The 19,025-nt window shown below is 40.5% G+C and overlaps 1 protein-coding gene across 1 annotated transcript in view; it reads left to right on the forward strand.

Moving 5' to 3' along the window:
• The window catches only part of LOC106526265 (semaphorin-6B), a gene marked incomplete at its 5' end in the record, with an annotated part of 24,239 nt that extends 5,220 nt beyond the window's left edge, over positions 1–19,019 (forward strand). The window contains 12 exon segments of the mRNA XM_014020831.1: positions 2,909–3,007; positions 3,094–3,184; positions 4,610–4,729; positions 6,578–6,666; positions 7,534–7,751; positions 7,849–7,980; positions 8,185–8,334; positions 8,457–8,633; positions 10,237–10,377; positions 10,958–11,035; positions 12,421–12,482; positions 15,063–19,019. Of these exon segments, the coding sequence (XP_013876285.1) occupies positions 2,909–3,007; positions 3,094–3,184; positions 4,610–4,729; positions 6,578–6,666; positions 7,534–7,751; positions 7,849–7,980; positions 8,185–8,334; positions 8,457–8,633; positions 10,237–10,377; positions 10,958–11,035; positions 12,421–12,482; positions 15,063–16,051 (2,346 nt within the window).
• Positions 19,020–19,025: the final 6 nt, after the last annotated feature.

The following is a 19,025-nucleotide window of genomic DNA, read 5'->3' on the forward strand; positions in this document are numbered from 1 at the left end:
AAAAAAAAAAAAAAAAAAAACTAGATCAAACATTTGGATTGGTTTTGAAATGATGTTGGAGTCTAGTCATTATTAATGACTGAAACTCACCTGGTAACAATGACACAGTGCCCGGGTAGGGAGTGCATTAATCAAAGTGCCCACCTCCTGCTGCCTCTGGGTCAAAATGAGTTTTAAAAATTGAGGTTTTATGGGTTGTTTTTATCCCCGTTTTTATTAGAGCTGTTTGTTCGGTTTTGTGCTCAGCCTGACACTGAAAATTTAGATTCTTAAATAATCACTGAATACATCATAAGAGCATCAATGAAAGTAATAAGTAAGTAGTGCATTAACGATGGCTCAGTGGGTTTGATCCCCGGTTCGGACCTGTGGTCTTTCTTTGTGGAGTTTGATGGAACTTTCCAAGCAAAAAACGGTCACTCTCTGTCCTCAGGGGGCGGGGTTACAATGATGTCAGCATATGACCACATGGTATCATCGGGCATCGAACATGGATGACTCATAGCAAGTTTGGAGTAATTCTGACTCTCCTTGTGAAAGTTACAGTGTTTCAAAAATGTTGGCGAGAAGGTCATTTTTGAGGCCAGGCCACGCCCCCTTAACATGCTAAAAAACTCACCGTTTTGATCATTTTTAATCCCCCATGTCTTAGCAGCATATTGACCAAGTTTGAAGCCAATAGGTCATGGGTTTTCTTCAGTTAAGTTCATAATAAAATTTGGTAGAGCTGTTGCCTCTCAGCAAGGAAGTCGCCTGACTGAAACCTGGCCAGGGAGCTTTCTGGGTAGAGTTTGCATGTTCTTTCCATGCATGCGTGGGTTTTCTTCGTGTACTCCGGTTTCCTCCCACAGACCAAAAACATGAATGTTGGATTGGTTGGTAACTATGTGCGAGTAAGGGAGTGAAAAGTTGTGAGTTGTGCTGTGATGGACTTGCAATCTGTCCAGGGTGAACCCCGCCCCTCGTACAGGGACGTCTGCACATGGACACCAGTGACCCCCTGTGACCCTGAAATGAAGTGGGTAAAGATAATAGATGGATTTTTTAAAGGGCCCACAGAGGAAGATTTTAACATTCCCATTTAAAATGACAAAAATTGGAACRTGGCAGTGACTCCTGATTTATGGAGCCAGTATGAAAAAAAGGAACTCGTCCTGATCACAATTAGAATATTAAGCTCCTGGTTTGTGCTTACATCACTTCATCATATCATTTATCTCTGGTGTGAAATTTTAATATCTCGGGTCAGTTCATCACATGACTTCTAACAAGACGGATCAGTAGCTGTGATTGAAATGCAGACAATTTAAATGTAAAAACTTCCAGTGGAGGATTTTTCCCAACAATTTGCTGAATATGAGGCTGATGATCGGCTCGGGGAGTTAATGAGAACYGTTAGGCTGAGTACCGGAGGCTTACTGAGTGTAATCTGTGCCTAGAAAAACTATTTCAAAGAAAGGAAGAAATAAGATGCATGAAAAAACGGATTCTTTTTTGTTAGAAATGTATTCATTTTAAAAACAAAACAACTATTTACAAAAAAACCATACAATATAAAACTAAATAAAATGAAGGGCAGCAGCAGAAGAATAAATCTTATAATATCTGCACCTTTTGTCCCCTAAATAAGTAAAAAACACACACACAAACAAAAAAACAAAGCTAAATTAAAACATCAACGCAAACAAGAATTCGTATACATTCACAATTACGATTTTCCATATTTCTTCAGAAAACAAAGTTTTATCATTTCTCTTAAAWGTATACATAGATCTGGCATTTTTAAGATCTTCCTCCAGACCATTCCACAATCCTATTCCCTGGATTGAAGTGCACCGTTATTTGAACTGGTACAAAACCAAGACTTCACAAACATCTCTATCAATTTAAGAAAATAATAACTCTCTCTTTTAAGAAAATTTACTTGGATGTTGGAAGGTAATATATTTTTGTGAGCCTTATACATAAACAGTAAAATATTATATCAACCAAGTCATAAAATTTCAATATCTTCAACTGATAAAATAATGTATTTGATGGGTGGCTGTAGAGTTTTCTAGTGATAATTCTTATGACTCTTTTCTACAAAATAAAAATAGGATTCTACCTGCAGTCCCAGAAATATAGACGCAAAAGTCAAGAAAAATACAAGCGAATGATGAAGACTGGTAACACAGATAAACACAAACAAATCAAGACTATGAAGGTTTAGAAATGCTTTAAATGCTTTAAACTTTTCTGGAACAAAAGGAAGGAAAATAGRAGCATCCAAAAGAAAGAAATAAAACTCAAGGATCAAAAATGAAACAGGAAAAGATTTAAAAGGACAGGACCAGCCTCAACTGCATCTTTGATGTTTTAGGGAAGCATTAGCAGTGTTGGCAGCATTAGCAGCGTTAGCAATGTTAGCGACATTAGCAACATTAGCAGCTGCTTTTGTCTCAGGATGATGATGTCATAACAAGAGCTGAGCACCAACAGCAAAGGCTGTGTTCCATTTTGAAATACTTACATGTAAAATTTAACATTTTGCCACACTCATATTTGTATTTATCATTTAGGCATAACATTTTAATTTAACATTTAGTAAAAATTAGCAAAATGTAAAAACAGTGTGCTAGATAATGAAAATGTGTTACTGACATTTTGTTTTACATTTTTAACACTTTGCACCCCAAAATGGAACTGATCAGAATTAAATATCAGGACATTTACTCAACAGTTGAAGCTCATCAGGCTGTTTAATGACATACAGTTGGTGATCTGTGGAGACAGATGTTTTGTACATTTATAAACATATTAGCTAATGTAAATGGACAGCCACGTCAATGCTATTTCATGAAAAAGAAACTTAAACATGAAACACCCTTTATTTTTGTGTAATAATCTTTTGTCCCTTTCCCATCAGGAAGAGTGTCGGAATTTCATCAAGGTCCTGCTCAGCCAACACGGAGGCCTGTTTGTCTGTGGAACAAATGCCTTCAACCCACTGTGTTCTAACTACACTGTTAGTATTCAACCATTTGCAACCCCACAGTTTACCTTACATCTGCTGTTTGTGGTTGGAGTTTTATCACTCTGATCTTATTACAGCGAGACACTCTGGAAATGGTCGGCGAGCCCGTCAGTGGRATGGCACGGTGCCCATATGACCCACGTCATGCCAATGTGGCATTATTTGCAGGTGGGATGGTGGCTTCACTTTCTAAAGATAAAAAAACCACAACACTAATTCCAAAAGAAAGTTGAAAATTGTCCTGATGCATCTCAGTAATCCAGGTTAAAAAATCAAAAGGAAAAAAATTGCATAGGTCTGCGACCAGTTATACATCGGGGAAACAAAGCAACCACTGTTCAAAGGAATGTCCCAACACAGACGAGCTAATTCTAATGGCCAGAACTCTGCAGTTTTCACTCATTTACAGGCCAGCGGTCACTCATTCAGAGATGAGGATGTTCTCATTCTTGATAGAGAGGAACGTTGGTTTGAGAGAGGAGTAAAAGAAGCCATTTTTGTGAAGAAAGACCGTCCATCATTAAACAGAGGTGGAGGCCTCCGTTTTCAGTTGTCCCCCTCCTACAGCGCTGCCATTGCCAGTATCACTCCACCCCCTGTTAACAATAAGTGTTAATTAGGTGTCATCGATAGCCATGTGATGTGAGTATCAGTCACATGGAGGCAGGGCTTAAAAGCCTGAATTTTGCCTGAAACTCTCAGACTGAAGAAGTCTCTTGGAGGAGAGACGAAACGTTTCATTAGAGAAGAACCCGTCCAGAAGACCTATACWATTTTTTCTTTTTTAAAGTTGAAAATTATTTGCAACATTTCAAATGTTTAGAAATTGTACAGTTTTTATGGGAGAATAATAAAGGTCATTTTGTGGCAGCAACACATCAAAAATATTGGGATGAGGCAACAAAAGACCATAAATGTAAGTACAGTAAAACGGTAATTTAAAGGAGCTAAAGATTTCAGAAATAAAGATGGGCAGAGGTTCACCAGTTTGGGAAAAACTGCATTTAAAAATAGTTGAACAATTCCAAATGCTGTTCCATCCACCAATTCAAGTTAAATCTCTATCATGCAAAGAAAATGCCATATTTAAACATCATCCAGAAATGCTGCGAACGTCTCTGAATCAAAGCTCTTAAAATGAGGCAAAGTGAAAAACTGTTCTGTGATCAGACGAATTGAAATTTGAAATTTTTTTTAGGAAACCACAGRTCCTTTGTACTAAAAAGAAGTGGGACCATACAGCCTGTTATTAGTGCACAGTTTAAAAGCTAGTCTCTCTAATGGTAAGTAAATAAAATATGGGTTTCTGAGATTTGCAAGCCATTGCATTTTTTCTTTCTGGTTTGTTTGTTTTCCACAACATTCCAACTCTTTTAGAATTGGAGTTGCAGTTTTGTAGGAAACGTCTGACTTGGTTTCCAGCTCTGGACTTTGAAATGTCCGCAGCTATAAGTTTATCTTTACAAATGATTAATAGTCAGACCTCTGGCTGCATCACTTGTTTGGTTTTAATCTTTCTGACCTTGTGCTATCTCTGTATCTGTGTCTTCCCCCTCTTCTTCTTAATCTTCTCACTCCCTCTCTCCCTCCCAGATGGAAGTCTTTTTACCGGCACAGTGACAGATTTCCTGGCCATCGATGCGGTGATCTATCGCAGCCTCGGCGACAGCCCCGCGCTCCGCACAGTCAAGCACGACTCCAAATGGTTCCGAGGTACTTCTCGAAAAACATTAAACCAAGAAAAACCTTCGGCAGAACGACCGGCATGCAAATCATCAAAGCCGTCCTCTTCATCACTTTATGACAGCTGAATCCTTTTGTCTGTGAGGACGGGGAAAAAAATTGCGGGGTTAAATAATAAGCTCCGTTCAGCAGAAGCAGACTTGATCAGGCCGTCCTTTTGGTAGAGCTTTTCTAACAGGAGCACGTTCAGACAGAGTGATGCATTCGGGTTCATCAGGATCCCTGCAGATTCAAAGTTTTCAGTGTGCGTGTGAACTGGACGGCCGTGGGCAAATAACAAGTCCAGGCAAGTCAACACTGGATGTGAGCGAGATGAATTAATGATTGAATTATCTGTTGTCCATTTTGAGAAATTAAACAGGACATAAATGTTTAATAAGTGAGTTCTGTGGACAGAAGCTTTCGTGTTGATGTTGGTCTTATTACAGAGCCTTTTGAGGTGCGGTGGGAATCACGTTTGATCCCCCCCCACCCCCAGCTCTTCATTACTACCCACTGCCAAAGGCAAAAGGCAGAGAAAGATTTTGCCCCCGTGTGTGTGTGTGTGTGTGTGTGTGTGTGTGTGTGTGTGTGTGTGTGTGTGTGTGTGTGTGTGTGTGTGNGTGTGTGTGTGTGTGTGTGTGTGTGTGTGTGTGTGTGTGTGTGTGTGTGTGTGTACCATTAGCAGAATATCTCATGAGCCAGTGGGCATATTTGAATGAAAACTTTCAGAAAGTAATCACTGGGTWAACGTCAAGCACTGATTMGTTTTTGGAGTCCGTCCCATTCAAGATGGCTGCCACTGACAAGCAATCTCATCGAACACACAAATGCTTATGACTCAGCCAATTTTACAGTTGTTAARCTCAAATGTAGTGCGTTAGTAGCGACACAAACTCTAAGCACTAACTGATCGAGCAAGATCTACTTTTTAAACATTAACTTCCGACGTCAATTATGTCTGTTAGCTGAATGTCTCATAAAACACAGGTTGATTTTGATGAAATTTTCAGAAAACCGTCATTATATGTACGTCTAAAACTGATTTCATTTTGCAGTCAACCCAAAATCAAATGGCCGCCCCAGCCAACCGACTTTACAAAAAAATAAAAGCAGCAATGACTCAGCTATTTTTTGTAATCATGAACTAAAATTTGCTGTGGTAGTRACTAAGGTTTARCTTCCACACAGACTCTAAGCACTAACTAAYTGAGCATAATCTGCTTTTATAATTTTGCCATTAACATTTGAGGTCAGTTATGTCTGTTAGCAGAATATCTCATAAAACACTGGGTTGATTTTAATGAAATTTTCAGAAAACCATAATTGTATATACTTCTGCAACTGTTTTAATATTGGAGTCAAGTCAAAATAAAATGGCCGCCCCAGCCAACTGACCTTACAAAACATAAAAACAGTTATGACTCACTCAGCTAGTTTTTGTAAGAATAATGATGTGGTTGTAGCTGAGTTTCAGCCCTAACACAAACTCAGAGCACTACACATTTTGTAAAACCTTGGCTTAAAACCTCAGCGTTTGCTGTTTTCTTTATTCTTGTTTGTCTGTTAGCGAAATATCTCATGAACCACAAACCAGTCTTAAGGAAACTGTCAGAAATGAATCACTGAGTGTACATCTACAACAGATTAAATGTTGTAACTAACTCAACTGAAGAAGACCACCACAGTTAATTGTCAATTGTGCCATTTCTCATTGTAAGCTGATCTTTGTTTGGATGCTATGAAAAGCAGCAGGTGAAATGTGTTCTTTAGAAAATTCTGAGCTTTTATTTTCACTATTTTTAAAGACTCAAAGTGTTGYCTCGTTATGTTTTACAGAGCCCTACTTTGTCAGTGCCATGGAGTGGGGGCCTCATATTTATTTCTTCTTCAGAGAAATGGCGATGGAGTTTCATCATCTAGAAAAGGTCCTCTTCTTTTTTTAACCCCCACATTTTTTACAAAATCTTTGAAAGCCTTCACACTATTGAGATAATTTTTTTTCTTTTGTATGATTTTGGCATGTATCTCGTTCCACAACYTTTGTGCTATTTCAACAATTTATATATCAWAATATTCAGCTCCTTCAGGACATTTCTGCTCTGACGTTTAGTACTTCAGTTGTATATACTTTTTGAGATATTTTAGTTTTTTCTGCCATTTTTTTTCTAATTGAAAATGAAGGGAGCTGTTTTCAACATCCTTAAAATCCTTGAAAATATTTATAAATCTCTTTTGTATATTKTACCTTTCGTTCATGTTTTGCTTTTCTTAAACTCCTTTGTACTAATTTCAGCTTCGTTTGGCTTCTATTTTGCTGATTTTAGCTTTTTTTTAGCTGTATCATTCTGACCTTTTCTGGTATTCTTCTGCTAATTTACACTTTCTGTGCATCTTTCAGCTTCTTTTCTGCTATTTTAATTTTTTTCTTCTTTCAGCAGCTTTCTGCTAATTTCAGCTGTTTTTTGTGTTTTTAGCTAAAATTACCTATTTGTTCTAATTTCAGCTTCTTGCTGCCTAATTCAGCAAACATGCTCGTTCTGTTTCTTTGTACTAATTTCAGCTACTTCTTAAAACTATTTTCAGCTTTTTTGTTGCTATTCAGCAACAATCTTTAAGCAATTAAGCATTCACAATGCATTTTCACAGGAAATGCAAATTTTCTAGTATTTCTTTCTTTCTTTTTTCTTTCTTTCTTTCTTTCTTTCTTTCTTTCTTAATTAATTTTTTTAATTTATTCATTTTCCATCTGCAGTCCTTCAGCCTTTATGTCATGTTTGATTTTCTCATCCCAGGTGATGGTGTCCCGTGTGGCTCGTGTCTGTAAGTCTGACCTGGGCGGCTCTCAGCGCGTCCTGGAGAAACAGTGGACGACGTTTCTAAAGGCCCGGCTCAACTGCTCCATCCCAGGAGACTCCCACTTTTACTTCAACCTCCTGCACGCCACGAGTGACATCATCCACATGCAGGGACGAGACGTCATCCTGGGTCTCTTTTCAACGCCCCCAAACAGGTACCAGGACGCTCGCAGGATGTGCAAAAAAAAAAAAAAAACTACAGAGATGTTATTTTTCTGATTATATCCTTTTCCCATCGTTTGTTTCTGCTAGTATCCCAGGTTCTGCGGTTTGTGTGTTCGACATGCAGCAGCTCGCTCACGTTTTCGAGGGCCGGTTTAAAGAGCAAAAGTCCCCCGAGTCCATTTGGACACCTGTTCCAGATGAGGCAGTGCCCAAACCAAGGTAATGTGATGCAAAGTGTGTGAAGGGGAAAAAAATAAAAACCAGCAGAAAACTGCAGTCCTGCTGTCCTGAGCACCTGTCCCGCTGATACTGTCAACCCAACAGAAACCTAAATCTTCTGTAAAACCCAGCCTCTGGGAGATWAAAAGATGATGTCATCTCTTTTTTTATGTCACTTGTTCCTGCTTCTCCTCACGTCTGCAGGCCCGGAGGATGTGCCGTGCAGGGATCCAGATTTAGCACCTCGACCACGCTGCCAGACGAGGTGCTGAACTTYGTGAAGACCCACCCTCTTATGGATGAAACCGTCCCACTGCTGGGGCAAAGACCCTGGGTGGTCAAGACGATGGGGAGGTACACAAATGAATCTTTGTTTTATGTGAAAACAAAACCGCTGAAACTATGCGTCACTGCCTGTATGTTGCACAGGAAGTGTGCTTTCCCGGTCTAATTTATCAGCTCATGTGTTCGTATAGGTACCAGCTGACAGCCATGGTGGTAGACACCGAAGCTGGCCCCCACAAGAACCGTACGGTTCTGTTCCTGGGCTCCACCCGAGGGACCATCCTCAAGTTTCTAATGATTCCAGGCGGAGATTCGGTCTCACACAGCAGCGTGTTCCTGGAGGAGGTGGAGGGATTCAACACGGAGAAGTGAGTCAAGAGATCCTCAACATTTMTCTTCGCTGTTGTACAAATCGTGGCATATTGCTCCAGATATGGATTCCCCGCTGCACCTGCTTCCAGCTGTGCTTTCTACTTATGAAGTCTCTTGAGTTACACTTACTGAAAAATCAGTATTTTTCTATAAGTACRGCTCAGCGTGGAAACCCCGTTCACTTCAAACTGCCATATCCATCACGGGTTACTTATACCTTATAATTAAAGTAAGACTGTTCACCTTTCTGTGAGCAGCAGCAGCAGCAGCCTCAGCGGAGAGAGTTACAGGATCTATACTCATTAAATTCTGTTGAGCCTCAGTGTGAGCGGGGCAGGATGTTAGAACAAAGCCTGTCAATCACTCATGTAACAAACCAATAATCTAACTGTCCACTCGTGTCAAGTCAGCACCTGGTATAATGTGATTACTCCGGTCYAAACCGCCTCCATCGGAGCGGCTGTGTGCAAAGATATTTTCAACAGGCAAGAGGTTATTACATGTTGGCAAACTAGGAGAAAGGTAAAAACATAAACACCCCACATAGGAAAATTTGTCTGKCCCAGTTCTGGCCCRCGCAGTGCACCAACACTTAGCCCAGATACCTCAAAGARTGATGGCCCATTGGTGGAAAACATGAAGTGTGCTAGAGGTGGTCCGTGCATGGGCCRGCASCACATAAAMCAAACCACATCTGGGCCAGTTGTGGCATGCCATCTTAAAAACAGTGTCAYTGCCAGACCTGGCCCACATCCTGCTGACAAACTACTTGTCCTTTCAGCAGTCAGACAGCAGTGCCAGCTTGATTCCAGATCTGACCCACACACGTCTGCTATGTGAGACAACGGTGTWAAAACCATTTTGTTTTAGCTTAAACACAGGAGTAAAAAAAAGGCTACTTCATTTAAGTGTAATCTAATTACTCTATTACAAATTGTTATTTGGTTGAAATGAATTTTTAACAAAACATTTTTTCTAAATATTATTTAATGATTGCATAAAAAACTGTCTCAAAGCCTGTGAAAAAAGACGTTCTGCTTGTCCAAAAAGATGAGAATGACATTTTAGTCTTTCTGCCGTATGGTTTTATGATCAGTTAGGTGTAGAATTGAACAATGTTTCGTAGTTAAGACGTTGTTTTTACTTGTAATTTTTTATCAAAACACTAAAACAACAAAGCCAATAAAAGCACCTATGTGATTTGAATGAAATTACAAAAAAAAAGGATATAAAACACCAACAGTCAGCAGTCAAATACAGATAACTTTCAGCTCATTTCTTCTTTCTGCATCCATGAATGGTTGTTTCTTTTGTGGACAGCTGGACTGCAACCCAACACTGTCCATTATTGATTTAGTTGTGAATTATGAGCGTGATAATCTAACAGTGTGTATGTGTGTGTATGTGTGTGTATGCATGTGTGTGTGTGTGTGTGGGCGGGGGGGATCCTGCTGCAGTTAGCTGGAAGTTGCCCCTGCTCCGTGGCTCTTTGATCCTGGGTGGACTGATTAGACCTGTGTTTTAATCCAGCCTCTTTTGAATGAGGTTCTTCTCAGACCAGGAAAGACGTCCGTGAAACTCTGTCTCATCTGTCTCCAGGTGCGGCGAGGACTCCCCTCAGGCTCGTCAGCTCCTGGCCCTGACTTTGGACCGGACCAGCCACACTCTGCTGCTGGCCTTCCCCTCCTGCCTGGTCAGAGTGCCCACGTCTCGCTGCCACCTCCACTCGCGCTGCATGAGGTAAGTGATACGAATACATTTGTAGCCTACTGTTTCTATTGTTCTTTTTTTTTTTTTTTTTTTGGCTGATAATTTTTCCCGACTAAATGTAGTTGGAGGTCCAAAACAATGGCCACATTTGTTTCTTCTCTGATTTCTCCCTCCACCTGTTACTGCAGTCGTTCCAATAAAATTATCATTTCACTTTTTTGTTTCAGCCAGCARAGGAGGAATGCCACCTGTGTTTGCTAAATCACAGCTTGCTTATTTTGTTTACTTTTTATTCTGAGGGATTTTTTTTCACTCTGGAAAAATAATATTTAACTTGAAGAAAAAGTCTTCAGGACTGGATTTTTTTTACTGTACAAGTATCTAGCTGATGCAGTGTGTGTGACTGCAGATTATGTTTCATCAAATTTCAGAACTTATACCATATTATAATTATCATTTTCAAAAAATGTGATTTTTATGACCCTCACAGCCTTCCAATACCATCTTTACCAGCTAATAACCAGATTAACCCTTGATTAATTTGACTCCTAAACATTTWTTTAGTTATTAAACAATAGTTTATTTTCTTTGACTGTCTGTGGTYGTGCAGAAGCTGCCTGGCCTCCAGGGATCCGTACTGTGGCTGGACCAAAGGCAGCACCTGTTCCTTCCTGAGACCAGGAACACGGTGAGGGGAACAAACACACTCAACACTGACTTATCTACCAAATTCACAGAAGTGTTGCAGACGTGATCATTTTACACAGACTAGTGATGTTCGAAGCCACTGATTTCCTGTCCAATTCTGATACTGAGTAAAACTCAGGCTGGTATCAGTGATGCTCATCCAGTACTGATACTTTGTGCAAATACRCCTAATGTCTCTGGTAAATCTGAGCAGTGAATTTTAAATCATAAAGAATACAAGACATCAGAGAAATTTAATCGTTTTAAGTATTTTGATGTATCGTGCTCATTTAAACATAGAGATAATACAACAGAAAAAAAACAAAGGACGTCATATCAAAATATTGAAAATGCTGTTTTAAACAATACAAAGATAAAGTAAAATAATCAAACCATTCAAATAAATTCTTGTTCAATTTTCAAGTGCTGTAAAAAATGAAAACTATCATCTTAATTTACATTATATGAACATGCAACATCTACAGACGTGCCGCTGCGCTTACCCAGGCGGAGGAAAAAGTAGTTCCCACCAACTGCGCATGATTCAGATAAGATTTTAATAGTTTGGTTACTTTGTACTGTGTTCCTGCTAATGATATACAATACTTGAAATTAATAAAGTATCAAAGTATTGATGTTTTGATTTTAAAATCAATTTGAGACCTTAAAGTTCTKGTATCTGTCRTRTAGATATTTCAGTATCGAKCCACACATCACTAACACAGACAACAAAACATAAGAAATTGACAGCTAAATAAAGAAAAATTTAGGACTGCCAACTGTTTTGAGTCTTTAGCCTCYAGAGACACAAAACCTTGAACTGTATTGCCTGTAATTCAACTTTCATCACGTCTGTGCAGCTGACCCTCACCTTTGACCCTGCAGAGAAAAAATATATTGATAATGAGATCAGTGGTGTATCTCTTTACAATAAACGATTCGCCAAAGCGTCTTGTTATTTTTAATAATAAATACTGTCAGACTTGATTAGACAGAAAAGTGAGCTACTTTAATGTTTTTACATTCAGTTCAAATTTTACATAGCCTCATTGGTAAAAAAAAAAAAATTAATGAGTGGCCATGAGAGAGTTAATGCATGTCCATGAGATAAATATTGCAGTCATTTTTTATGCAGAGACTGCTGATTGTTAACATAGACAGGTTTGAATTAATTGAATTTAATTTAAATMTAGGAATGAATGACAAAAAATTATCTTGTGGCCATGCATTATATATACTTTTTACCCAATTTTACCAGACAGGGTCTATAAATTTTAGACACTTGTGTCAAACTGTAAACATCCATTCTTAGAGCTCAAATATCTCCCTCTGGTTTGTGTTGCTCTCTGAGGAAAATGTTCCCATGTGTTTTCTCTGTGGCAACAGGATTCCTTTCCAACAAGATGTGGAATACGGGAACACCAGCTCCCACCTAGGAGACTGTGATGGTAGGTTGCAGCACTGTGACATGGATGCTTCTGGCTCCTGGTGGTTAGTTAGGAAAGGCTCCACCTTGTGGCTCAGGGATTTATTACACCTGCATGCTTKTGACTGAACATTTTGTTCTAATACAGCAAAAATGAGAGAGCGTTTATAACAAAATGTATGACAAATGAATCATTTTTCTTTGAATCTAAAATAGAACATCCTCGTCTGCACAGTGTGATTTATTCCTTTTTAGTGTCTCGGCGTCTTTGTCACACGAATCAGGTGAATGAAGAAGCAGTTTTTTAAAGTTGAAACGCTCCGAGTGTGAGATGGTTTAATTAGACAGGATGTGGGAGAGGGTCAGACAATGTCAGACGGCAAAATGTGAACTGCACTATCCTTTGGCTCATGAAAGGTGAAGATCTGAGGTAATAAGTGTGAAACAAGCTGGAAATAGTTTTAGTAAAATGTCATGATTCTGGTAAGTGGCTCGCATTTCAGATGTGTCGTTTACAAAAAGCACAACATGAAAAAGGTTCCAYATTTAAGGCATTAATGTCACACATTTGTCCTAAACTGAAATATAGGTTTCTATAGGTTCATATACCTCTGTGAGTCTGACGCTGTCAGAAGAAAATAACGCCAGAACTGCAGATGTGATGGACTTTTATTCGAAGGATGAAAGAACTGGAGAGGTCAAGCCAGAGACGGGCTTTTGAGCTGCTCTGTCTGCAGATGGGAGCGATTAGAGCTGGGTGGAAACACTGAGGTAATGTGAGGAAAAGGCTCTCGGGCCAGGCTGGAAAGTGTGAGGGGAGAGTCTGCTGCTGCGGTCTGAGCTGCGCTGATGACAAGTGCAGGCCTCGCTTTAACCTGGAGCTTCTGAGACCTCAAGGCCAAACTGGAGCGAAGATCCTTGCGAGCACAAACATCATAATGATCAACGGTTAAGAAAAGTCATTGTAGTTTTTATTTTTATTAAGTATAACCACAATTCCAAAAAGTTGCCACATTGTGTAAAATGTAGAAAAATCACGATTCGGTTCGGTTCAATACTTTAGTCTCACGAGTCGATATTTTTTTCGATACAAAAAAAGAGAAATGTCCAYRCCCTTTTWAACTTGTAATTTATTAAAATTAATTATGAACATTTGTTTAACCTCAAAATACAGTTTTTAAATTAAATGTTGCTGAAACAGCAAGTTTCTCAGTGGATCTGTGCTTGACAATGCAGCCTAGGCAGAGTAGTCGAACACAGATCCACTGATCCTTCAACACAGAGCATCTTCAGAAGACAAGTTGATAAATTTAATTTGAAAATTCTGTATTGTTCGATACAAGTGTKTATTGAACCTAAAGCACTGTATTGAATGGTTCACTATGGGTACATGTATTTTTGCACCCATATATATATAAAATTTTGCAATACTCATAAACCCAGATTTTATTTTCAGTGAAATATAGTAAAAATATCAAAAACGTATAAGTTTAGTCATTCAGGTAAAAAGGTAACTTTAAATCTTACAGCAGCACTAAAAGGTCCGGGTACCAAAAGTGKATTTTAGAAGTAAAGCTGGGTAGAGGTTCACCAGTCTTCGAAAAACTGCTTTTAAAATAGTGGAGCAATTTCACAATATTCTTCCTTGATGGAAAATCAGTAAAACCCTTCATGTGCCATTATCTACAGATATTTAGATATCAAGATATTTGAAGAATCTGGAGAAAAAGTGCTTAAAAGGTCTATAAAAGTCTGAYTAATTTTACACATCATTGTGAGTAAACACCGTTTGTCATGTCATCTGCAAATGCTAAAGCTCTATCATGCAATGATGAAGGCAAACGTAAACAASGTGCAGTAACACGTTTCTGTTCTCTAATTTATAGTTCATATTATATGAACTGGAAATAGTAAAAAACACTGTTCTGTGGTGAGTGAAATTGAAMTTAGAAATATTTTTATAAACCACACACAACATCTGTTCTTCTAAAGGAGCTTAAAATTATCCATCTTGTTATCAGCACACAGTTCAAATATCTGCTTATCTGTTAATGTGGTGGTGGTTTGCACTTCAGAAAAATAGATACAGGCCTTAGAAGAACTCACTGCTCTTATCAAGACAGCATCTTTTTTTTTTTTTTAGAAAAGCTCTTGCATATTTCAGCAAGACAATTCAGCACCAGGTACTGCATCCATTACAGCAATGTGGTTTTGTAGAAGAGTTCCGGTTCTGAACCGACCTGCATGCAGTGCAGACCTAGCATGTGAAAGTATTTGATGCTTTGTGAAACAAAAACAAGACAATATTCTCTTCCAGAATCTCCAGTAACTGGTCTTCTCAGTTCTTAGGCATTAACAGACTAATTTGTCCTATTTTTTAGAGGTGTTGCTGCCATTTAATTGAAATTTACCAAAATTTTTCCTACAAACTGTAGATTTTATTAGCAATTTTATTATTTTTCTTTTATTGGTTGATGTATTTACTGTGTTCCGTTGTGAATAAATGTGCTCTGTTTGTATTTACAGCTCACACAGTGAGAGAGGATGCTGTTGTTTGAACTGTTTTATTAAAAGTCATGTTTATATTTGTGTCTCTCGGCAGGATTTCTGCAGCAGAGTCTGTTGATTGAACCAGAAAGCTTGGTCTCCCTCAACCTCCTTGTGGCGTCTGCAGTGTCTGCCTTCACCATCGGGGCGGCGCTCTCTGGACTAGCCGTGTGCTGGATCATGGCCCACAAGCCCGCCAGCCGTCGCCACGGCGGCACCACGCAGTCCTCCATCCAGCGGCGCGAGAGAGGCYTACTGAGCAACGCCGGGATGGCGGGCTCCGTGCTGAGCGTGACACGGCAAGGAGGCGGGGAGCGCACCTGCTCGCAGGGCGGAGAGACCCTGTTCGTCATGCCCAACGGCTGGGTGAAGTCCGGCGAGCTGGACCCCGGGTTCCTGCCCACTCCGGAGCACACGCCGCAGCAGAAACGCAGAGGCCTGCGGCTGTCCGACTCCAACTCTGGAGGCTGGGACACCAGCCAGACGTACCTGGGGGGTGGTTCCGTGGGCCTGGGCTCGCCCTGCCGCATGCCCCCCTCCGTCTACCTGACCACCAGACTCTTCCAGCAGGGCGGGGGCGGGAGACACTGCGGCGACGGGCGTGGGAGCGACACGCCGCGYCAGCATTACGTCTGCTTGAACAAGCAGGAGAAAGTGGGGAAGGGCACGCCGAAAGCCCCACTCAGAAAGTCCGCGGGAGAGTACGTCTACCCCATGACCCCGCAGGACTCGCCCGAACGCCGAAGGGTGGTGTCGGCACCCAGCGCCCCCGTGGAGTACAGCGAGCCTCTGCCGCTGCGCTGGCCGGCTCAGGAGGGCTACATCCTCAGCAGCCACGGGATGGTGCCCCTSCCTCTGCCCCTGCCCCCGCCCGCCATGCCCCCTCCGAGCGGCCAGGGCTACATGTCCCAGCAGCACACGCCGGGACTGAGCCGGGCTCTGCTGAGGGGGGCGCTGGAGCGGGGGGAGCTGGGGGAGYTGGTGGACCTCAGCCATCTGATGAGTAAGAAGAACTGCAGTGACAGGACTCAGACCGGCCAGTGACTGTGGAGAGAATGAAGGAGACAGGATTCTGCCCGCGTGTGGAGCTCTTATTTCCATAGATCTCTCCTTTCCCCTCCTCATTCTGTCAGTCACCTCTCCCGTTTCCATTCTCTTCTCCCCCTCCCCACCTCACATTCATTTTTCATTGTCATCCGGCTCCCTCTGCGCTGTCAGTCTCTCAGGCAAAACCTCTTCAACCCATAATGAGTCTTTCCTTATGACTGGCTGCAGGCTTTGCCACTCATATCAYGGCTCGCACTAATTGGTCAGATGGTCTGAGGTTGTTGCTGTGTCTGCAATGCAGAGTTGCCTCTCTCTCTCTCCCCGCTCTCAGTGGCAGCAGGACAAGGGAGGAGAGGGGATGAAGGGGGAAAAGATGGACAGAGAGAGAGMGAAGGAAAGAAAGAAAAGCCCCAAACGGGGAGCAGAGAGGAAGAGGACAGAGACGATTGAGACTGCTTTGACTGAGGCTGCAGGACCAGGAGTGGGATTCTGGGTCCCTCTCCTGCAACGTTAACAAGACTGCCAGACATCTGCTCCCAACTTTATATCTTGTTGGTCTGATTGCCAACGACGTACTTGAAAGGAAATTGTGAATTCTGAACCTCATTTAATCTAATGCTCGGGGTGATTCATCAGACAGACTTTAGGGTTATTCTGACCGAACAGATGAATCAAAGCAACATCCTTCTTCTTGTTCCTCTTGGTATTATTATTATTATTCCTTTTTGCACACTTAGAAACACTTGCTTACATGTTTTTGTGCAGGTGTGGGGKGGAGGGGTCTTCAGTATACTATAGAAAGCATGACTCGTGTGCCAAATGCCTCTAAGTTGTCTCATAGGGATATGGGACCATAACTCATGTCTGCAGAGGCAGGACTGAAATGTCAGCAGTATTCCTGCCAACCACACGCTCTTTGGAATGACAGCATCTCAGCTGTTTGTTCCGTTTTTTTCCCCCCTCTCCCCCCTCCACTTCTTCGTTTTCTTTAACAACCAGTAATTCTTCAAGGACGTCAGGTGGGGAAAGGACCACACTGCTGGACTGATGTGAAAAAATAGCATAACAAGAAGACAAAGAAAAGGAAAAATAAGAGTTTGTTGTTGGGGATGTAAAAGAAATGCCCTGAATACCTGYGTTTGTTGCTGTTTGAATGTAACCCGGCTTTATTTAGTATAATTGGTCTGTAAGCCCCACGGTGGGTCAAGGTCCAGTGAATGTGTTGCAGTGCGAAGTGACAGTTACAGTGGTTCTGACTGAAACCTCCGAGCCAACAGGGGTAATGGAAAGGTTCCCAGCAGGCAAATGAAACCATATTTTCAGCCTAACAAAATGTGCTGTGCTGGGTTTGCTTTAAACCAGAGACTAAAGGCATAAAAACATGCCAAGTTATAAAAAAATAATGCAAACATGTCACTAATTACTACATGGTTTCAATCTGTAGATCGACAAATGAATGCAGGTGCGTGCCGACCCAAATGTGAGCAGCAATATTGAGTTTAAATGTAAATAGTGAATCTCTGTTTCGTTAAAATGATTACGTGAAACAGTACAGTATAGTCAGACAGAAACTAAACATCATGTCATTAATGTTTACTTTTTTCTTCTTCTTTTAATATGTGATTCATATCAACCAGGCATCAGGATGGATTTCAGCAAGCCAGAGTGTCTTTTTTTCTCACATCGATGTGCCAAATCAAACTGATGGATAACTTTTTGATGCCTGATCACTGAAGCAAAAAGAAAAAAAAATGGAGAGAGAAGCTTGTTTTAAAGTGCCGTGAAGAAGCCATGTCAGTCAGCAGAGCACCTTTTTTTTCATGTACTGTGGTTTTGAAAAGGGCAGCACGGTGGTGCAGTGATCATAAGTTTGTCTCAGAGTCTGGGGCCTTTCTGTTTGCATGTTCTCCCCGAGCACATGTGGATTTCCTGTGGGTATTCTGGTTTCTTTCTTCAGACTGAAAACATGCTTGTTAGGTAATTTGGTAATTCAAAATGGTTTCAAAAATGAGAGTGTGGATGGTTGTTTGCAGTGGTGGGCACAGCTAACTAAAAAGTTAACAACTAAGCTGCTAAACAAGGATCTTGGCTTAGCAAACTRATCCGTTAAACAGATTTAAAAAATTAGTGGCAGCTAATGTTGTCCACTGAGTAAGACAACGGACATTTAGTCTGTGTCCTATGTCTTCATCTCCTTTCAACTGAAGACCTTTCAGAATAAAGCWTTTMTTTGATCAAGTTTGTATTTTTATTAATCTGTTTAAAATTAGCCAAACAACAAATATCAAATACTTTCTCTACCATATTGTATATGTAGTCAATCTTTGTATTTGTTATTTAAATATTGTTAAATGTTATTTTATTTCTTATTGATGCCYTTAATTTGAAATTTACAAAAACACATAGGGTGCCTGACACGTCCAACAGGTCCAAAATAAGTGGCATAAAAATAGAAGTTTTGCACAATTTTAGAGGAAGCTAATTTGTCCACTAACAGTTTCCTAAGTTAGCAAAAAAGTTAATTAAATAAATGAGAAGCTAGTTCTGCCATTAGTAGAACAGTGCCCACCACTAGATGTTTTTTCTCTATGTGGTCATATGATGGAGTCAAATAGGGGTCTCTGCAATACATGGGAGGAGCTTCTTGTGTGGGCGGAGTTTGTCCTATCCATGATTGGCAGAGTTTATGACTGGTTGGATTGAATTTAAAAGAAGAAGTAATGTTATTTGTAAAAATATTGTGAATATGTAAATATGATATATGTACCGTTTAAAACAGAATGACTCAAAAATTTTTGTGAACATGTAAATATAATTTATTTGACCATCCTGTCTGAAATTGTCACTAATATTAGGTAATATTCATTTTAAGTGGTCTTTTTACAGGCTGGCTGGGGATGTTTAGACTGAGCTGAATTGTTACACGTCCCTTATCGTTCAGATTTCCTTTGATGAGTTCTAAAATTAATAT

Source organism: Austrofundulus limnaeus, unplaced genomic scaffold, assembly GCF_001266775.1.
Source record: "Austrofundulus limnaeus strain Quisiro unplaced genomic scaffold, Austrofundulus_limnaeus-1.0 Scaffold3, whole genome shotgun sequence".
In the NCBI taxonomy this organism is placed as follows: Eukaryota; Metazoa; Chordata; class Actinopteri; order Cyprinodontiformes; family Rivulidae; genus Austrofundulus; species Austrofundulus limnaeus.